The sequence below is a fragment of the Amphiprion ocellaris genome, chromosome 21 (assembly GCF_022539595.1).
Source record: "Amphiprion ocellaris isolate individual 3 ecotype Okinawa chromosome 21, ASM2253959v1, whole genome shotgun sequence".
NCBI lineage: Eukaryota > Metazoa > Chordata > Actinopteri > Pomacentridae > Amphiprion > Amphiprion ocellaris.
In genome coordinates, this window is record NC_072786.1 from 22,629,824 (window position 1) to 22,651,135 (window position 21,312).

A 21,312-nucleotide genomic window follows, 5' to 3' on the forward strand; every position below is an offset into this window, starting at 1 on the left:
ACACCACTCCTCTTTTGGCCACATTTGACCCGCCCACTAAGATGTCACTGGTTGCTTTTTGTAGTTGCCATATTTGTAGTTTCTACATGCCCAGAGTGGTGACTTTTTTTTTTTTTTTAATTTAAAAAAAGAAAAGTCCTCCAGGCGCTAGGAGGCGCTAGAGGGGAAAATACCGGCAAACGTTAGCTGTGTTATTGAACCGCTGGCTTCCCTTTACGTACAGCGAGGAGGTAAATGAAATGTGCTATTAAACCCTTGTTTTTTAATGACTTACCTTAAGTTAAAGTCTATATATTTCTAACTTCGGTAGGTTGCAACGCAGCTGAAATAGCTGAAAATAATTCGCACAGGAGCAGACAATTTAGCAGCAATGTTAGCTTTAGCTTACGTAGCTAATGTTAACAGCTAGTTTCTGCTAGCCTGCTGCATGTTAAATAAATATTCGGATAACACTGACAAAGTTACAAAATGCTAACCCTAATTGCGTATTACAACCTGGAAATCTGTACTCTGAACAGTACAAATGTTTAAAGAGTTACAGAGTACTAATATCTGAATATTTTAGTAGGAGGAGAAGCTAGCTGTTAAATGTCATGTGTCCAAACTGGTGACTAAATTAGCTTTTATCTCCGACAGCTATAAATCGCGTTTCCCTCTGCATGTACAAAAACGCTTATTGAGGCAACTTTTTATTAATTGTGATTTATGGTGACATTTTATACGCACATTTTGTGACTCATCTGGGACACCATCTACCACCTCTGCAATCAGATTTATTACTGGTGATAGTTATAATACATGATAGATGCTGGGTTTTACTCAGTTATGAGACCCCTGCTGTTTTTGTTAACCCCTTTGCCTTGCTTCATTGGTGTCTTGTCATTATAAGATCTTGCTCAAATTGTTGGATTAAACTGCAGGTACCAGTATTTTATACTGAGCTTTGGAATCACAGCTTTCCTCACTGTGCACCTGCAAACAGGAATAACCTGCAGAACAATCTAAAGCTGGACGTTAGATTCAAAACTGAAATGCTCTAATGAATAATTTCATTAATTCAGTGACTTTGCCTTGTGATATTTTTTTGTCATCCAAATGGCTTATTTGTGTGTCTAAATGTTTAGTTTTCTTACTTGGCTACATAGTAAATGAGGCCTCCATAGCTCAATGTACTGGACTGTAATCTGATGCTAACTATATTTGTAATTAAGCTGCTGCATTATTCACAACCTCAGCCGCTCTTACATTACTGAAGAACAATATGGTGCTCCTGAAGGTAGTTATATTGAATTAAAATGAAAATTGTGCGTGTTTTATGGTAACAGGAGCACTGACCTGCAGCAATGTCGCTGTATGATGACCTCGGTGTGGGTGCCAGTGACACCAAGACCGAAGGATGGTCCAAGAACTTCAAGCTGCTGCAGTCTCAACTGAAGGTGAAGAAAGCAGCTCTGACACAGGCCAAGGTAAGTGCAATACAAAAACCTAAATTTTCACCTCAGAATGATACCTACCTAAATTTATCAATACTGTAACGATAGCACAGCAAACACCTAAAACAGCAGGAGAAGTAATGGAATAATACATAATTGAAAACAAAGATTAGGATTAATCATTTTTTATCTAAAAGTAAAACAGAGAATGTGTGGCAACATCGATGCAAAGCAGTAGTTGATGTGAAAAGACTGAATTTTTACACCACAGTGTGGTCATGCATTTTCATATCCAACCAGAGCTAAAAGAACTCTCATTAGGATCAGCTCTTTACATGTTCACATCTCTCCACCATCACATCACACTGCTGCTCATACATGGTTATGTCTTTGCAGAGATACATTACTGTTCAAAAGTTTGGGATCACTTAGAAATGTCCTTATTTTTGAATGAAAAACTTTTTTTTTTCAATGAAGATGAAATTAAATGAATCAGAAATCCAGTCTAGACATTGTTAATGTGCTAAGTGACTATTCTAGCAGGAAACGGCTGATTTTTAATGGAATATCTCCATAGGGGTACAGAGGAACATTTCCAGCAACCATCACTCCTGTGCTCTAATGCTACATTGTGTTAGCTAATGGTGTTGAAAGGCTAATTGAGGATTAGAAAACCCTTGTGTAGTCATGTTAGCACATGAATAAAAGTGTGAGTTTTCATGAAAAACATGAAATTGTCTGGATGACCCCAAAGTTTTGAACAGGAGTGTAAGTATAGCAAGACTAGGGATGGGTACAGAGCCCCGGGATGAAAATTTTAAATAGCGGATGATTGATAAGCTTCGATGATAACGGTTCTGCTAACGGATCGTTGTGTTGCACATTTTATCTCATCACTATAAGACATGTGAATGATGTGTATGTGTCTATGATGCACTTTCACTTTCTAAATCCAAAATGGTGTTCTGTTTGTTGGTCTGTAGTTCCGACAAACAGAACATCAGGCATGTGAGGTCCGTCACTCACCTGCTGCTCACAAGTGATGAACTGAAGTTCACTACAGTTGGGGAAGAAAATGTTTGTTGTCACAAAAGTAACAAGTTTTTCTTCATATCAGAGCAGAAACACAAAATTTAAGCAAAAGTTCAACACTGATTACAAGTGAATATTCTCCAGCTGTTTGTTTAACTGACTGTGTTCATAAGTTCAGTCTGAAATTCAGAGCATCCTCTGAACTGTCAGTCAGAATTTTAGATTTACTTTCAGAGCTCAGAGCAGCAGCAACTGTTTTCTTAACCGAACTATTAAAATCACACAGTAAAAATACTGTCAAAGTCCTGTGTTAATTTTATACTCGTGTGAAGAGTGAAATGGTTTTTATCAACAGAATGTACTGACATTTGCTTAATTACTCTGCCAAGGAATGCGTTTGTCTGTCTGTTCGCAACATTACTCAAAATCGAATCAACAGGTTTGGATGAAATTTTCAGGGAAGGTCAGAAATGACACAAGGACCAAGTGATTAGATTTTGACAGTGATGTGGTTTATAGTCTGGATCCATGGATTTGTTAAAGATTTCTGTATCATTGTGAGATAGCAGCACGACGTCACTGTAACTATGACAACAAGTAAACATTCCGTCACCTGCCTGCTGATGATCACATGATTGTGATCCTACTACAAATCCACCACTGTGGACTTATCAGGACTTATCCATCAGAAATGATACAAGGAACAATTGATTAAATTGTGGGGGTGTTTCTGAGTCCCATCAATTCCCGCCACCCGCTACATATTTAGGTCACACGATTCGGTATCCGTACATAACATACACATGCATAACACACACGTGTCAGCGCAAGGTCATTGTGTTTGTGGGTACATCTATAGTAAATGGACACATTCTATAGTGTCGTGATTTCTGCCACAAATTTTTGTCAAGATTCCAGCCGTCGGAAATGATACCACTAAGCACCCTTGATGGACTACTGAGCTCTCTGAGTGCTTTTCTTATATTGTTTGAAGTGGAGCTTTGAATTCAGATATAATGCTGGACAGTTTAATGAAACACGTTGCATAGTGTTTTATTTTTGAGTAAAACCTTTGACACTGTCCACAGTACTCTGACCATCCCATCAACACATTAGTGTATATAAACATTTTAATTCTTACACAGTACATATGAGACAATTAAGCATTATTTATTCTGTTCTGAATTTGTTTAGTTTTTCTCAAACAAAACAAACAAAACCAATCAAAAGTACCGATAAGAATAGTGTTAAAAGTACCAAACCAATAAGCAGTATTAGTACTAGTACCGTTAAAGTCTTCATGATACCATCCCCAAGCAGGAACCTGGTGCACATTTTCCTTACATGCTTTCACTCTTTCTGCTTAACATTTATAACCTGTTGTTGTTGTTGTTCACTATGGCAACAGTTGCAAGTTGTAATGCTTGAGTCATGCAGCCATGTTTGACCCAGACACCAGTTCTGAAGAAGAATGATACAGGAAACTCCACCCTGCATGTTGTAAGGATTGTTTCCTTAGTTTTGTTATGTTTGAAACCCTGAAATTGTGTGAATATGTGTTTCTGAGACTGTCATCAATACACTGCAGTGTCAAAGTGAAACTGCTCAGCCACAGTGCTGACTGGCAAATAGAATAACATATCAGTGCAGCTAGGAAATTGATGTATGCAAGTGAGTTCATAGCAATGATATGTAATTGTGTGCATGTTTGCTTTAGATTTAAAATGCCATGCAGTTACAACGTGTGTTTGTGTTTGTAGACCCAGCGGATGAAGCAGACCACTGTCTTGGCGCCTGTCATTGATCTAAAGAGAGGAGGTTCCAGTGATGAACGACAGATCATTGACACTCCTCCTCATACTGCTGCTGGACTCAAGGTCTGTGTCACTCTGTTAATATCATCCAGGTTTTTATGTGGACCACGGGACCACAACTATCCTGCTTGATTTGGTTTTTGATCTTAGCCAAAGATACAGAGTGAAAACTTCGACACAGAGCAGTGTGTGGGGGTGTGATGGAGTTGCACACAAACTCTACCCTCTATGTGTTTAAAAGCTAAATGTAACTATCCAGACCGCCTGTAGATGTCATCTCTTTCCATGCCCATTTCTTAGACTTGTCCTGTGTTTGTGTTTGTTTCAGGATGCAGTGCCCAGTGGTTTCTCCTCTGGTGATGTGCTGATCCCGTTGGCAGACGAATACGACCCAATGTTCCCCAATGACTATGAGAAGGTTGTGAAGCGACACAGAGAGGAACGACAGCGACAGAGGGAACAGGAGAGGCAGAAGGAGATCGAGGAGAGGGAAAAGTACTGCCATGCTGGTTTACTCTGCATGCTGGAGAATATAATAGTGTATAATAGCTAATGCAGATAAACTGTTAGAAACATTGTAGTCTTCCACCTGCAAAATGAAATGATTCATTTGCCTTTTCTTTAGTGTTGGTGAGAAGTCAGGAAAATGTGGTGGCATTAAGCTATTTGGTATTTAATCAATTTTTGCAAGAAACAACATAAACACATGACTAAATCATGAACTTGGTGCGTTGTAGGAAGAGGAAAGACAGACATGATGGTGGAGCTCCGAGTGGTTTCTCTCGCTTCCCGGCAGCAGAGGAAGACTCGGATGAAGAGGAGGAGTATGAGAAAGAGAGGAGGAAACGAAGTAAGTACTTCTCACTGCGAGTACTTAAAACACCGTATGACCCAGAATTTAACTGTGATGGTTTGCCTTTAGTATTTTCATAGTGGGTTTAATCACCAATCTATGTTAAACCAGTAATAGAAACTTGCACTATTGTTTGAAGCCTAATCCGGTCAAGACCCTTTGCTCATTTACCATCATCTGGTTTCAAATGACAGACACGTTCACTTTTAGGAACTAAAACATTTTGTGTGTTTTGCGTGTTCGCTTCTCCTCTCACATGTTCTGTGGTTTCCGACTCATCATTTTGGTCCCAAAGTGCACTGTGACCATTTAAAGATTGAGACTAGTCAACTGCATGATGTTCATTGAAGGGAACCAGAAAATATCAGCACAGTAGCGTCACTCAGTTACATGATCATGTGCTACAATAGGAACTTCTGAGACAATACAAATCATTTTCTAGCCATATATCACACTCATTATGTGTCAGAACGTCAACAAAATGTAAATTTCACTTGCCTTGGGTTTTTCCCTTTCTGTCCCAGGTATGGGTGGAGCAGCCATCGCCCCTCCTTCATCACTTGTGGACAGAGATGGTAAGTCTGGTTAAACATCAGCATGTTTTTTTCTGCTCAGAATCAGGCATTACAGGGTGCACAACAGTAAGCATAATTGGTCTGCGTACAGTGAGACTATGTCACATTATTTGTGTTTTGCTGACGGACTATAAACCTTCATTAAAGATGCATGTTGCCAGATATCCTTAGTTCCGTGGTGATGACACAGAATGTGGTGACTAATGTGACTAAGCAGCCCAAAGGGATGGACAGCCTGTCTGAACAGTAAAACTGTGTCACTGCTATGTAAAATCCTGGGAAAGTCCGGTGTGGCCTGACTGGACACTGAAACACTTTGCAGGAAAAGCCCTGGGTCACTTGTTGGTTTTAAACGTCAATGGAATGAAGCCACAGTAACAGCAGCAGAAGCTGTGGCTAAGTAGTGTAGTAAATAAATAGTAAATCGTTAACCCTAGACTTTAAAACAAACAGAACAGAAATGACACAGTTTGCCTCGGGGTATTCCAGTATGAATGAACAAAGACATAAATGGTGTTTGGATTTAGTTTGATGTGAGAAAATGAGCCTAATGTACCTGAATTCTTTTAGTGTCAAACATGAGCGATGAAGCCTGTATTAGTACTTTTAGTTTGGTTATTTTAAATGTTGTTTGAGGCAGAAAGTTGTGCTGGATGCCCAATTCATATTTAGTGAACTACAGTTAGTGCAATTTAATCCTGAAATTGCACTAAACAGCAATGACTGAAACGAATCCTTGAGTTATTCGAGTAATTCGATTATTAAAATTTCTCGAGGCAAAATTCTCTGAATGGAGGCTTCTTTTAATCCACTACATACTAGACCCCAGATCACTAACTGGTGGACTGCAGTCTGAGTCTGGACCCAGACTTCATCCTATACGGACCTGGATTTATAATCAATAAATTATAAGGGGATTTTAAATTTGACGAGACGCTTCTATTTTAACCCGTGCAGCTTTTCTGGTGTTTATGACGTTGATTTAGCAGATCAGAGGACTGAACTATGAAGGCAGTTTAACAGTCAGACTTTCGGCTCAACAAAAACTAAAACCTCAGTCAGAGTTAACAGGTATGAAGGTGGTTTTCAGCTTTCTTTGTTAACTCAGACTTTCTGCTTCAAATTCATCCACAAACAGGAGCGTTTGACCATCATTTGACTCTTTTCTGCACAAAATTAACTGATTGTGTTTGTTTTAATGGAGAACAATGAATGAACATACAAATTTATGACTATAAAAAGCTGCAACTGGAAATTGTGCAATACAGGGATGCTGGTAGAGAACTGTTAAATGTTATTTTACTGATCAGTGCAGCTGGTTATTTCTAAGAGACAATAAAACTATCGAGCTTCATGTATTCAAACTGAATACACTTTAATTTGTGGCCAAATCAAAGTGAAACTAAAGTTTACTGATTGAATGTTCTTTGTAATAAATACTAATAAACTGATCAGTTTTCTTATTTGTGTTCCATCAGCTGCAGTATCAGCAGTTTAAACGGACCAAACATACAAAACACATTTATGTGATTTATGCATCACCAACTAAATACATGTAGATTCCTATGGCTTTAGTTGTATTTAAATACCCCTGTACTGTACTATATATAAACTATACACTGTAGATGTCTGCCCGTGTTCCGCCAGGACAGTTATTTCTGTTGCACAGCGTGCTCACTTCCACTTTTGATTCTGTAACGTGCATGTCAAGTGTGGAATCCGATTACTTGATTAATCGCTCGAATAATCGCTAGAATACTCGAATACTAAAGTAATCGATAGCTGCAGCCCTACAAACAGCCCTACCGTGAATGAGGAGTGAGGAAATGACTGATCCTGTGGACATGCACAGAGATGGTATTAGTCTGTTAGCCCAGTAGAGGGCAACATTGCTTGTCCATGTATTTAACACTGTGTCCCTGTATCAAATCAGTCAAAAATAATCACATTTTACAATTTTTGGTTCATTGGACAAGAGAGTGGTGGTGTTTGTTTCAGTAGCATCTTCAGTTTTTTAAGTGGATAAAATGGGTATAAAAATGAACAAAACTGAGCATTAAATAAGATGTAACCATCTAAAGTTTATATTCCATCCACTAAATATTAACTAGAACTATAAATTCAAATCAGAAATGTAATTGTGCTCCTCAGCTTGGTGCTACAGCTCAGCATTAATCATGTTTTGTTGTGTTTGTTTAGGCTCTTCTTCATATTCTTACGAGGATGAAGGTCGTCCTGCCAGAGGCTCCAAGGCTGCCATCCCTCCACCCATGTACGAGGACTCAGACCGGCCACGTTCACCACCTGGACCAACCAGCTCCTTCCTGGCCAACATGGGGTGAGTGGGACACACAAATACATGCACAAACAGCTACACACAACAAGCAGGCCAACTGTGTGAGTAATGTTGCTAACAGACCAACAAACCAGCGCCAATCGGCACATAACTCTGCCGGGCTCCTTGGCAGAGTAACAAATATTGATTAATTGTTTGTGGCAGACAGCCCATACACAGTGTAAATAAATGTAAACTGCAGTGATCACAATTTGCTCTAGTAGTGCAACAAATTCAGACTTTCTAAACCCAGTGCTTTCTTTGTCTTCTTCCACAGAGGTACGGTGGCCCATAAGATTATGCAGAAGTATGGCTTCAAAGAAGGCCAAGGTCTGGGGAAACACGAGCAGGGTCTGAGCACAGCACTGTCTGTGGAGAAGACCAGCAAGAGAGGTGGAAAGATCATCATCGGAGATGCAGCAGAAAAACGTAAGTGCCACCTTTGTCTGACCTACTGATGCTCTGCTATTTGTCGCCTTCTACTTTTCTTTGTCTTTTTTCACACCGTTTGCTTTCAAGTCATTTTATGTGTCAATTGCATGAACAGCTACTTTTGCTCATATTGTCTCAAGCTTGATTCAGTCGGTGTCCAGCCTGCAGTGGCTTTTAGTCGAAACAAGTGATCACTATTGATGTTTTCATGTGTATCTTTGCTCTCCAGCTGTCAGTGGCGACCACAGTGTCATTTTAGCATCAGCTAGATGTTTTACAGTGACTGTGTGCATGTCTTTCATTTTGTGTATGCGTGTGTGTGGTGTGTGTATGTGTGTTTTTGTGTGCGACTGAGCAGCAGGGTCCAGCCAGTCAGGTGCTGCTGAAACTTCGGGCTCTGCAGGTTGGCCTCCTCTCCATTTTCTCTCTTCCAAATGCAGCATGTGCTGCCCTTTTTAAGTGTGTGTGTGTGTGTGAGTGTGTTTGCATGGATCTTATATACATGTGTATTGTCACATGGAGTTACATGGAAAGCAGTGATGCTTCATGCCTGTTTCAAGGTTAGTGGTTCCCAAAACTTGTGTGTGTTGGTATGACAGATTTGCAGAACTAGATCTGGTGTTTGCATGAATTTGTTGAGTTATGCATGAATATTCTCTGCCCATTATTTCTTAGTTAAAGCTGCAGTGTGGCCTCATTTTAGCCTCATTTTGGCCTAGCTTCAGTGTAATCCTTGCATACCACTTGAGGGTAGTTTTTACCTCTACAGCATGCTGTTTGTTGAGCTTGAACTGAGCTGCAAGTCTCCCTTATTTTCCCTCTAACAGCTCTGCTTCTGATCCTGACTGGCCTGCATCCATCAAATGTTTGACATTTGCGCTTTCCATTTTTCTTTATTCTTTAAACCTGTTCTCCTAACCTATAAATCCATGTTATTATGACTTGTAGATCAGAATGTACCTCTTTAGGAGGTCTTTAGGTTTATATGATTTATTAGCCATACAACACCAGCTGTTTATCAGCTTCACTGACAGTAAATTTAAAGGTTATATTTTTATGCACACACACACACACACAAACTACAGATGAAATGAGTAAATATGATGGGTATTGTTAACACTGATAAATGTCATGCTTTGAATTGAAAAGTCAGCTTTTCCCTTATGATTACTGGATGCAGTGTTTGTTCTTGACCACTAGATGTCATGATTGGATGAAAGGTTCATCTTTGCTTCATTTTCTACACAACTATTGTAGTTGTATAAGCTATGTTAAGCTTTGTCAGCACAGTATACTGTACAGAATGAAGAAAAGTTAGATGTGAGGACAGTCAGTCTTAGACTTTCTCCTCTGTTCTCAAATGTCAGCCAGGACACTAAGTAGCATCTTTGCTCCAATCAATAGGCTGAGGAGGACTGCTATATGTTACGGAGTTAATGTATATCAGTCTTACAGTGAGTTGAATCAAGGCTTAGCTTGAAGGTTTACATATACTGCATATGTGCAGTAAACTAATCGCTATCTTTATTATCAATTCAAGGCCAATGATTGATCTTGCGGGTTTAAAGAGAGTGATGGTTCCAGACCAAAATGTTATGAGTTCTTCCTTTGCACATGCTCCGCTTCTCAACCAAGTTTCATGACAGCTGGCCTTGTAGGTTTTGCATCATCTTGCTGACAGCCAAACTGCACTAAAAAAACATAACTAGACAGCTCCTCCTTGGCAAAGGAATTCATTGTTGAGTCTCAGAAATGTCAATAGTAGAGAAAATCAAGTCATCCCAGGGTCCAAAGTGCCATCTTCGCATGTTTTATTTTGGTCAACTGAACATTAAAAAAAAAAAAGCAGAAAGGCATCACATTACACTAAGGCTGTAGTCAACCAAAGAAAATCTCGGTTGGTTGAAATCGAATCTTCTTTTCATCCCAGCATTTGGTCATGAGAAAAAATCTGCAGTTGGCCAGTGCGCGCTGAGTGCACTCTACTGGCTAGCCTTATTGGCCTAAATGAATTATAAATAAACACAAGTGCTTATATTTGCAGCATATTAAAATCATTTACATCTGTTTATTTATTTCAACAATTTCCATCATGATAGAATTTTTCCACTTTGCTGAGAGTGTTGGTTGGGTCAGTTAGTTTGGAGCTGACTCCAAGTAACCATCAGTACACACTGAATAAGTTAGACCTAGCAGTCTGAATTCGGCAGTTCCGGGAAGAGGAATGCTTCCTGATAAGTCTGTCCCTCCTGCCTCTCAGAATATTGGATTAATCCTGCAATGCTGAAAGCATATTGATCAACTAGAAGACAGCAGACTCAATTATAGAAGCTGGAACCAAAGAACTAATATTTGGCTTTTTTACCTTCAAAAGTGAGTCTTTTAAAAAGCCTAACCAATTATTTTTCTTTTGATCTACACATCAATTAATCATTTCTTTCCTGTATTTGTTTTGCATATTTCAGTGTTTGAGAACTTTTGTTCTGCTGCTGTGTGGTTATTTTCCAGTCAGACTAACAGCTTTAATATACTTGGGTGCCTCATGTAGACTTGTAGTTCAGCATCACGTATAACGCAATAGAAGCAGTGCTTTAAAATATGATGAAAACAGCCAACAGAGAAGATATCATACAACTCAGCACTCACAAAGCCCTATTTTTCAACAGCTTCTTAACAAAACCTGTGCAGAATTGTTTCATTTATCGCCAGTATTGCATCAGACTCCTGGTCTTGAACAATACCATATACCAATACCAATAGAACGTATTGTTCTGCACTTTCAGTTGCTCCATCTAACGTGCCTCTAGCCTGTGAATATTCCTTGAAGGAAATAAACACGACTTTTTCATCTGCTTCCATCCAAACAGCGGATTCTTCCAAGAAGAGCGAAACAAACCCGCTCACAGAGATCCTCAAAAACCCCACTAAAGTGGTCCTGCTGAGGGTACGTGTGTGTCCTTGTGTGATTTCTTAAAAGGCCACTCTCTAGGCTTGACAAGTATTGCAGAATAACTCAGAGCAATCAATCCCTGTCCTTTGTCTTCAAAATATTTCACAAAATGGAACACAAGTAGCCCATTTTACATTTCAACACAGAAATCAGTCAAAAGTCAGAAAGCATGTTTAGTGTAGATTTTGGTTTATGAAATCACAAAATGATGAACTTGAAACTGTATTTGGGTGAGAGTGGTTTTATTCTCTGAAGTCCTTTGGAACTACGTCTTATATGTTTTTTGGGGGTTGTTTTTTAGAACATGGTGGGCCGAGGAGAAGTGGATGAAGACCTGGAGGGAGAGACCAAAGAAGAGTGCGAGAAATATGGCAAAGTGGTTAAATGTGTCATTTTTGAGGTGAGAAATGTAAATTACAGATCTTCACTAGAATAAATTCATGCCATCAAACAGGACAATAAAAGAGGGATGCTTTTCCCTTTCAGATTGCCGAAGTGCTAGATGATGAAGCTGTCAGGATATTTCTGGAGTTTGAGAGAGTGGAGTCAGCCATCAAAGGTCAGTAATTAGTTAAGTACTGCTCATACTTTATTTTTTTAAAGCCTGAACACATCTACAGTCAGAGCTTGAATCTTGCACTTGGACCAAGTCATGTTGCTTCAAAATAGGCTGGATGTCACAAAAAAGTCTGGACCTCATTTGACCCTCTAAACTTGACCCTGCATTTGCTGACACTGTAAATGGTCATCCTGCACATTCCCAGTGTGTTTCTGCATTTATGGAGTCATTTTACAATCTCTATTGCATCTGCTTATGGAAGCAGCTGTTTCTTAATTGAGATGAACTTTATGTAATGGTTTTACTTTCGTTGTTAGATTGTGTAACTGCTCTAATAATGTGGGGGAAAGTGTGTCTTATTCTAAATGAGTCGACCCAGATCAGAAACAAGGTGAGACTCTTCTCCCTGTGGTGTTACATCATACGTGGCCCAGCAACCCAGCCGCCTCCCTACGGCACCAGCAGAACCGCACTTACATCACATCTCTCAGAAAGCAGGACAATCGCTCTAGGAACGTAATCGATCTGTCATAGGAAATTATTTGAAAGTGTCACACTATATGGTTTTATAGATGATGATGAAACATTTTATTACTCCCAGGAGGGAAAGTCTCTTGTTATGCGTCTGCCTCCTAGAGGAAGGTTAGAGGTCAGGTTCACCTACTAACAGGCTGGAGGTGACCGTTGTATCAACTGCTGTAAACACAAGTTGAAACTCAGGTAAACCTGGTTTCCCTCTGTTGACTGCATAAAGTCTGAAGTGACTAAAACTAAATTCCTCCAAGTTAGCTGTACAGTGGTCCCTCACCATATCGCGGTTCACTTTTCGCAGTGTCACTGTATCGCGGATTCTAAATTGTATATATCTAATTTGGTATCGCAGATTTTTTGCGATATAGGTTTTTATTTATATTCATTATTTTAACTATTTTTGTGATAAAATAAGCATTTTCTAGCTTAAAAAATTGAAAACGATATAAAAAATATATAAACATAATAAACATATTAAATGAATATTAAATGGAAATAAAAATGTAGTGTAATGCGCTGGGTGCTAATTGGCTCAGCAACCGTAGCATCAGCATCTCCCTTGTCCATTTCATATCAACGTCTGTTCACTGCACGTAGTGTTGCTCTGCGGTGTTGTGTTTTTGTGAGATTTTCATTTAAAAATTAAATTTATTTCCAAATCCTATGATGTCGATTAAATATTCTGCGCCTTCTAAGGCTTCTGGCACCAAACCCAAGTGCCAGAGGAAGATGCTTACCATCGCAGAAAAGGTGGAATTCCTTAAAATATATATAAATAATAAAACAAATATATGGTCGCTAATTTGCAGATTTTCTCTTATCGCGGGGGGTTCTGGAACCTAACCCCCGCGATAGATGAAGGACCACTGTAGTTTGTAGCTTTTGTTTACAGTGATGGCTCCAGGGTGGCACCCAAGTGTTTCTGAATATTGGGGGCTGATGCCTATGCAAATAGGATGAGAGTAATTGTATAAAATTCTAATAATAACAATATATCAACTGATGTTCTTTAAATGCACTTTGGGATACATGCAGTATGTTAGAGCTGTATTGAAAAGGGAATATGATGTGGTCATTATTTAACAAATATCCATCAATGTATTTGACAAGCTGGTTAGAATTTTACTGTGAAGACACAGCTTAACTCCATACCAACATCTGCTCAGCTACATGTGCTGCAGAAGGTTCTGAGAGTATTGTAAAGAATGGGGTCTACAAACTATGTTGTATGTTGTCTCTACCGCAATACGGTTCCATCTATGATAGGCTGGTATTGGTCGATTAATATTGTTTGTTTGCTGACACATTGGTCGCGCTCTGCTCTAGGGTAGGAGCACTGTCAGTGTATCAGTGCAGCAGTGTTTCTTGTAACTCGTGAATTAGGTTCCATAATTTGCTGTTGAGCTTTAAGTCGCTCTGGATATGTCTGGAATTGTAAACAGAAAGCAAGTTTTTTTATACCTTCATCAGTAATGGTTCACCATCCGTTTTAACTAAATGCAGACACACCATTGTCTTCTTTCACATGATATTACGACTGAGTAAATGTTTACTAAATTTTAAGTAAGTGACATTTAGACAACTTCTTTAGGTTGAGCAAATTCAGAGTTGTGAACACACGGCATTCACCCAAAATAATGGATTACTCCTTGAAGACTGATGGTGTAGCCCTTTTTTATTATCAAAATAACACCTGGGAGTGTCCAGCCAGTGAGAATTTGGTTGGATAAGAGCATATCGACCAACCAGTCGAACAGTTGACCTGAGGACTCCTGGTCTAGTAAATATGATGCTACTGCAGCACCGTTAAAGCGCTCTAATTAACATGCACAGAATCCAAAATGTTCTTTCTCTTTACTTTGGTTTCAATACTCAAGCTTTAGTGCAAAGTGCTGCAATGATGACGTACCACCTGAAGCGATCTTAGGTGTCCTTCAGGGAAAGTGATTGGAACCATTATTGGATTAGGACACAGAAACAATATGGGGACCGTCGATGATGAGGTTAACACTGTCATAGAGGACAGATGATGCTCTGTATCCTTTTTAAAGGAATAGTGTCTCGGTAGTCTGTCTTCAGGACAGCAGGTATGTTTTAGCATAAACAGCAACATTCTTGGAAAATGACCCTCATGTCATCTGTTTCCTAGAATGGGTCAGTATGAAAGACAAACATGTTGGTTTAGTGTATTTATGGTCTTTGTTTGGATACCTGATGTTACGTATAGACATATTGTTAGCAGCTCAGGCTACGCCAGAAGTTAAGAGAAACTAAGCCTTAATTGAACCATTGTTCAATAACTACATGAATGCAGCTTTTTGGTGTAGAGACAGACAAGATGGAAGTGTTGCAGCTTCTTTACAGGCCTTTGTGAACTGCCATTCTGGGAATCAAGAGGATAAAGACAATACAGGCTACTGTAAAATATTACATTTTGAGATTACAGTTCTTTATTCATAGACTTCCCAAGCATGGAAAAATCTATGAAGTCCATTTTCTTTCTGCAAATTGTGCTTTTCTTTTTTTTTTTGTAAATATTGCACTACTAATCCAGTTGTATTGAGTTTTGCTTGTGTGACGTTAACTGTCTCTCTCTTCTGCAGCTGTGGTGGATCTGAATGGGCGTTATTTTGGTGGGCGAGTCGTCAAGGCCTGCTTCTACAATCTAGACAAGTTCCGGGTTTTGGACCTCGGTGAGCAGGTCTGATGCCTCCCTGGGAAGCTAAACAAGTACCAACAGAGACTTTGAGCACACTTCATCTCCCCACTTGTACATATACCTTTTTTTAAATTTTCCCTGAACAGCAGTGTCTGTATGTAGTGAGTCCATCTTGTAGATTGCTGTTTTGTTTTCTTTAAATACTACCTTTATGTCAAGACAAAATAAAGGGTATAAACTATATCTATGTTTTTTAACTGTGTATCAGTATTCTGTGCAAACATCTTGAACCTTTATTATTAGGGTGAATGTAGCTACTTCGAAATATCAGTATTACACAAAACTACTACTCATGCTGACTGGGCTGCAGCCATCCAGTCAGCATGAGTAGTAGTTTTGTGGAATGCATCCTTCTGGTAAAAACACTCTGTAGAGAAAACACAAGTTGAACTCCAGGAATTCAGACATCCTGTCAGCAGTTCACAATATCAAAGAATCCCAGTTTCCCTCCCAAAACTGTTTGACATAATGCTGGTTCCTCGGTAGTGTTAACACATCCCCAGGGCGCGATAGTCTTAACTTAGCCCTGCTGGATTAGAGGAAGGGGACTGGGACACTGAACGCAGCCCCAGCCTCATTCAAAACTTACGTAAGTGCGACAAAATGGCCCTGGAGGTTCAGTGAAAAACGTCAGGAGGAATCCCACCGGAGCAGGTTTAATTCAGTTTAGGAAAACGGGTTGGAGAGAGAAACATAAGAGAGAGACCCATTTGGAAGATTTAATTCTTTCATTCATGCTGCAGGGTTGTAGAGGTCAAAGGTCAAGGCAATATGAGGGTCGTTCCAGGATTGGAGGGCATTTTACGTCCCACACATCAAATTTCAAATAATCCATGTACAAAATACTAAAACATGCAGTTGTGTAAATGTACTTGTCCTGAGACCAAATCAAAAAAAAGTCTTAGAAAACAATGTTTGGAAATATTTTTAAAACATAATCTGGAGTTCCCTCTAAAATGCCATTTTTCTATTGTCCCACCCCCCTAATGACCAAATTGAATCTCAAATAAAACAGTTACAATGAAATTTAAATCTCCTTTTTTGGTATTTTTTTTCAGTGATGTCTTGTAATTGTAGGGGAAAAAAATTAAATCACAATAATTTTAAATAATTATTATGTATGATTCATGTGTCCCACAACAACCCTGTTAGCATAACCTTTTAGAAGACAGGAAACAGTGAATCACATGAAACGCTGGAATTAACATCATCAAACAGTTTTCCAAAAGAATGGCTAGAGCAAAGCTATGTCCTCTTCTATTTTTCATATTTTCATCCCATTGTCAGCCTTAATTGAATGTCTCACTCTACCTCATATTATCAGGATCAGACTAATTCTTTGGACTGTTTTCCATCAGTCAGTTTGTCCTCTTGGTCAGCAGTAACAGCTAGTTAAATATCTAGCTTCTACTGCTGAGAAAAAGATCACATTAGAATGGATTAGCAATCCTGTTACTGTGATTAGAGTAGGGTTAGCAAACAACACATAAAACATGGAATGAAAATGGTATCATTGATGTGTAAGCTGAGCCAATCAAGCCTTTGATAGTTTATCACATATTATTAATATGGAGCAGAAAATTGTAAAAGAGAAGGTTTATTTTTCAAAAATTATGAAGCCCAAATGTCCTCCAGTTCTGGAATGACCCATGAGGTAATAAGCAGAAGTTCAGGGGAAAAAACACATTTGACTGTGGAAAGATGAGAAAATAAACTTGCATATATTAAATAAAGGTTGTGACTAAAGCACAGTAACAATTTCTTCTCAGTTTGAAAAGCTGCACAATATCTTAATGTGATTTTGAATCAAACCAGTGGTCTGCTGCTTCCCCTGACTTTCAGGGTAAGCAGCAGACCACTGGTAGCAAAGTGTGTGTGTAGGCCATGTGTGTGTTTATGCAACAACTGGGTGCCAGACTGATGGTGAAAGCATGGCCTGAACGTGCACAGCAGCAGAGTGATGTGTTTCACTATCGGGTGGTCTAGCCTTGACCTAAATACCAGAGAACGCAACTTGAGACGAGGTCATAGGGTTATAAATTGTGTGAAATGAAGTGGCAGAAGGTCTCAGTTTGTGTTTGAACAGGGCTGCAGGTTGATCTGGATATGCTGTGTCCACTTTGTCCTAAAGACATTTTAAAAAAAGAAACAAAGAAAAAACAAGGCAGAGCACAGAAGAATTCATCAGTATATTGCACATGCATGTGACATTATTGCATTTGACTGTATAAGCACTAGTGTGTAGTAAAAGAAAATGTAAAAACTCACTAATGCTACATCTAATTATTCTGGAAAAGAATTAATGAAAAATTATTTTGTGTGGAAAATGGGAGGGATTTGCATCATTCTTCAATAATAACTACAGCCATTGCTGCTGAGGTTAACACAGATAACTACAGTAATCTGAATCTGGAAAAAGAAAAGAGGCAACTAATGGAGGATTCACCCTCATTACTATATCTGAATGTTGTGAGATCATCTCTCGGTGTAGCTCTTCTACATCATGTACTGACTCTGCACTCACAGTATTGAACAAACAAGTCTTGGACACTGTTTCAGGTCACGTCCTGCATGCAAACTGCACACTGGCATGTTCCAAGATGCCTTTAAAGCAGCTCCTGTAGACACGTACTGAAGAAGCCCAACCTAGACAGTAATGCTCTGACCGACTACATAACAACTCTCAACTTTGGCTTTATAAATAGGATGCCTGAAAAGGTTGTTTGGTTTCCAGTAAAGAAAGCCATATCTATTGATAGTGGAATTTCAGTCAGGCTTCAGAACAAAACCACAACACTGAAACGGTCAGACAAAGAAGAGGCTTTATTTTTTGTCCAACTTAAACTCTAGTGTAGGGTTTGATATGACTGATTGTGACGTTTCTTATCAGTTGTCTTCAGAATGCTGGTCTTCCTCTCAGTTTGGCAAACTGATTCAAAACACAGTCAAAACTGTTGTTACTGTGAACAGTTCAGTGACATGAAGATGAACTGATCTCCAAAAGACAGAAAGTTAGAGATGAAACATTCTTTTCACGTTTTGTTTGGGATGATTTTAGAGTGAAAAAGGAAAAGAAGCCCCATGCAGAAGTGATTTCAACTCTTGGATAACTGTTATCAAGGCCTCAGGCTCTGTTAGCTTGTTATGGCTATGGCTTGTTCACAGTCATTGTTAGGAAAGACCAGGTGATGCAAATTACAAACCTTCTCAATCCTTCTACCAACAAGCAGCAACCATGGACTCATCTAAACAGCAGAAGATTTGAATAAGTGATGTCCACAAAGTAGGAGGAAGACAGTGATAGAACATAGAAGACAGAAAGTGTAAACGAGGAGGCTGCACAGTGGTTTGGTGGTTAGCATGTTCGCCTTGCAGCTAGTAGATCCCGGTTCATGTCCTGGCCTTCCTGGGATCTTTCTGCATGGAGTTTGCATGTTCTCCCTGTGCATGTGTGGGTTTTTGCCAGATTCTCCAGCTTCCTCCCACAGTCCAAAAACATACTGAGGTTAACTGGTGATTCTAAATTGTCCATAAATGTGAATGCAAGTCTGATTGTTTGTCAGAAAGATTGGTGATCTGTCCAGGGTGTCCCCTGCCTTCACCCTAAGTTCATCAGCTGGGATAGACTCCAGCCCCCTACAACCCTAATGAGGAATGAGTGGTGTATAGATAATGGATGGATGGAAGTGTTTCAGGAAGCCATTTCATTTGCTCCTAACACAATTTAGAAATTGAAGTTAAAAGGAACTGTGGAGATCAAACTGAGGTCTGGAGAACCAAGAAAACTTCCTAACAGAGCTGCTTTTTGGATTTCTGGAAAGGCAAATCAAAACCCTTGACTGACTGCAAAAGATCCTCGGGAAGCTCTATCAGACTCAGGAGTGGTAGTGTTCTGGTCTACTGTCCAGGGATGCCTGCACGAATATGACTTTCATGGAAGCATCATCAGAAGAAAACCTTTCTTGCATCATTACACAAAATTGAGTGTTGCAGAATTTCACAAAAAGAACATATCTCTGAGTGTGAAGCACAGAGGTGGATCGATCAGACTTTGGGCTTTTGTGACAGCCAGTGATACAAGGAATGTCTTACAGGAAAAGGAAAGAACTGATTTAAAGAAATACCAGCAAATTCTGCAAGCAACATCACACAGTCTGCAAAAAAAATTGAAGATGAAAAAAGAATGGCTTCTACAGCATTCTAAACAAACTTCAAAACCAAGAGGCACAAGCTGAAGGTTCTGTCCTCACAGTCCCTCCACCGAGACATCATAGGAAAAAAATCTGTAGACAGGCCTCCAAACAGCAGAGCATTCAACATGGCCCTAGAATCTCATCAAGCTACAAGCCTTTTGTAGGAAGAAAATCCCTAAAACGGCAGTCTGACCCACTGCTACTTCCAGGATCTGCTGCTTGGATCCTGATACTTCAGGACACCTTCAGAGGTCTGGGAGTCCAGACCTTGATGCATCAGGGCTGTTTTGGTGGCGTTAGGGGGACCTACACAATATTAGAGGTATGGTTATAATAATGTGACTAATGTGTAATATACAATAACAATATTGTTAATTGTAATCATTTAATCACTTCCGTTGTCCTCCTGCTGACTTATTCTGTTTCTGTGTATTTCATTTTAAGTCTCATTTACAAACCACAAAGCCTTTTGTATCCAGCACATCAATCAAAGCAAATGTCATTAAAGACCAAAGACTTAATCAAGTGTTTTCCTCACAAACATCATTTTAATTACCGTTTACTCATTTAGACCTTGCCCCATATGGATTAACATCTATTTTTATGGAAACCTGTTCCAAGACAGACAAGCAGATTGTCCACCTAAGACAGAATACAATCTACATCACTGTCTCTCTGCCAGCATATGTTGTATAGACGATGTGAGAAAATCAACCCAGCACAGTATTGCAGTTGTTTAAGCTTTAGTTGAGTCATAAGCATTTTTCCCCAGCAGGCATGTTGTACATTTGAGTGAAAATCAGAGGAAAGTTGAAGCAAGGTGATAAAATCCAGAAACTATCTGTTCTTATAAACTTTATCTTTCCTGCTCTCTTTTTCTAAGGCAAAGTGTTTATTTTAGTTTCACAACCACAGTTTCTCCACCTGAGCCTGAACACGTCCGAATCCTTCAGGTGGAATGATTACAACCTGACCTTGTACAACTCCCTTCACCTCTGTTTTATAACTTAAGTAATATTTAAACAGTGCTGGAAGAAGTATTTAGATCTGTTACTTAAGTAAGGGTTGCAAAACTACACTGTAAAAAGTCTGGCATTCAAAATCTGACTTAAGTGGCAGTACAAAAGTATTTACATCAAAATATACTTGAAGTACTGAATTTAAAAGTACTAATGATGCAGAATGGCCTATTTCAGAATCATATGTATTTTTTGGGATATTTTGAACTAAATGTGCTTAATCTACAACATATAATGTTGTTTATTTGATTTAAATGAATAACCTGCAAAACCTGAATAAAACATACGAAGAAAGAGTGTAAAATAAATGCAGTGAAGTACAAAGTACAACATTTACTTCCAAAATATAGTGAAGTAGAGGTAGAAGGTAGTACAATGAGGGCATCAAAATTACACTTAAGCTCAGTACTTGAGTAAATGTACTTAGTTACATTCCACCACTGTATTTAAATGTTTCAGAGGCATGTCCGATACATAAATACCTCCGCTACAGTGGTGTTCTCTTTTATCTGTCAGTTGCTCTTTGTGCGGGTGGTCAACATGAAAGAGTTTGTCACTCTCATTAGTAAGCTCCTGTCGGTAAACAGGAAATTAGTGGGACTGACATAAAGAATTGTGTCTTTCAGAAGAGGTTGGAGAGAGTTCAGAAGGCTTTCAAGTCCAAACTGAGGCAACAGAGGAATTTCAGAGCACTGTAAAAAACTGCAAGAACAGCTGAAGACATTTTTCTTTTACAGTGAGGCCACAATAAAATAAGAAAACACAATGTGGAGTGTTCACATCAGTGGTAATTGTAAAGTTACATACTCTTTACACCTTTTGTTGGATTGAGCAAAAACGATTTTCTTTTTTAATTTTACATTAGGT

At 39.1% G+C, this 21,312-nt stretch overlaps 1 protein-coding gene across 2 annotated transcripts; it reads left to right on the top strand.

The window, feature by feature from the left end:
- The first annotated feature begins 137 nt into the window (after positions 1-137).
- Positions 138-15,416, top strand: rbm17 (RNA binding motif protein 17). Of its 2 annotated transcripts, XM_023286295.3 has the most exons (13): positions 138-230; positions 1,326-1,466; positions 4,226-4,342; positions 4,608-4,774; positions 5,017-5,129; positions 5,657-5,707; positions 7,907-8,045; positions 8,320-8,471; positions 8,833-8,877; positions 11,342-11,418; positions 11,726-11,824; positions 11,911-11,983; positions 15,118-15,416. In XM_023286295.3, exons 2-13 carry the CDS (start codon positions 1,344-1,346, stop codon positions 15,219-15,221), a joined length of 1,260 nt encoding a protein of 419 aa, XP_023142063.1. In that variant the 5' UTR covers positions 138-230; positions 1,326-1,343; the 3' UTR covers positions 15,222-15,416. The 2 variants fall into 2 exon arrangements, with proteins under 2 accessions (XP_023142063.1, XP_023142071.1); XM_023286303.3 differs by lacking the exon at positions 8,833-8,877.
- The last annotated feature ends 5,896 nt before the right edge of the window (positions 15,417-21,312 follow it).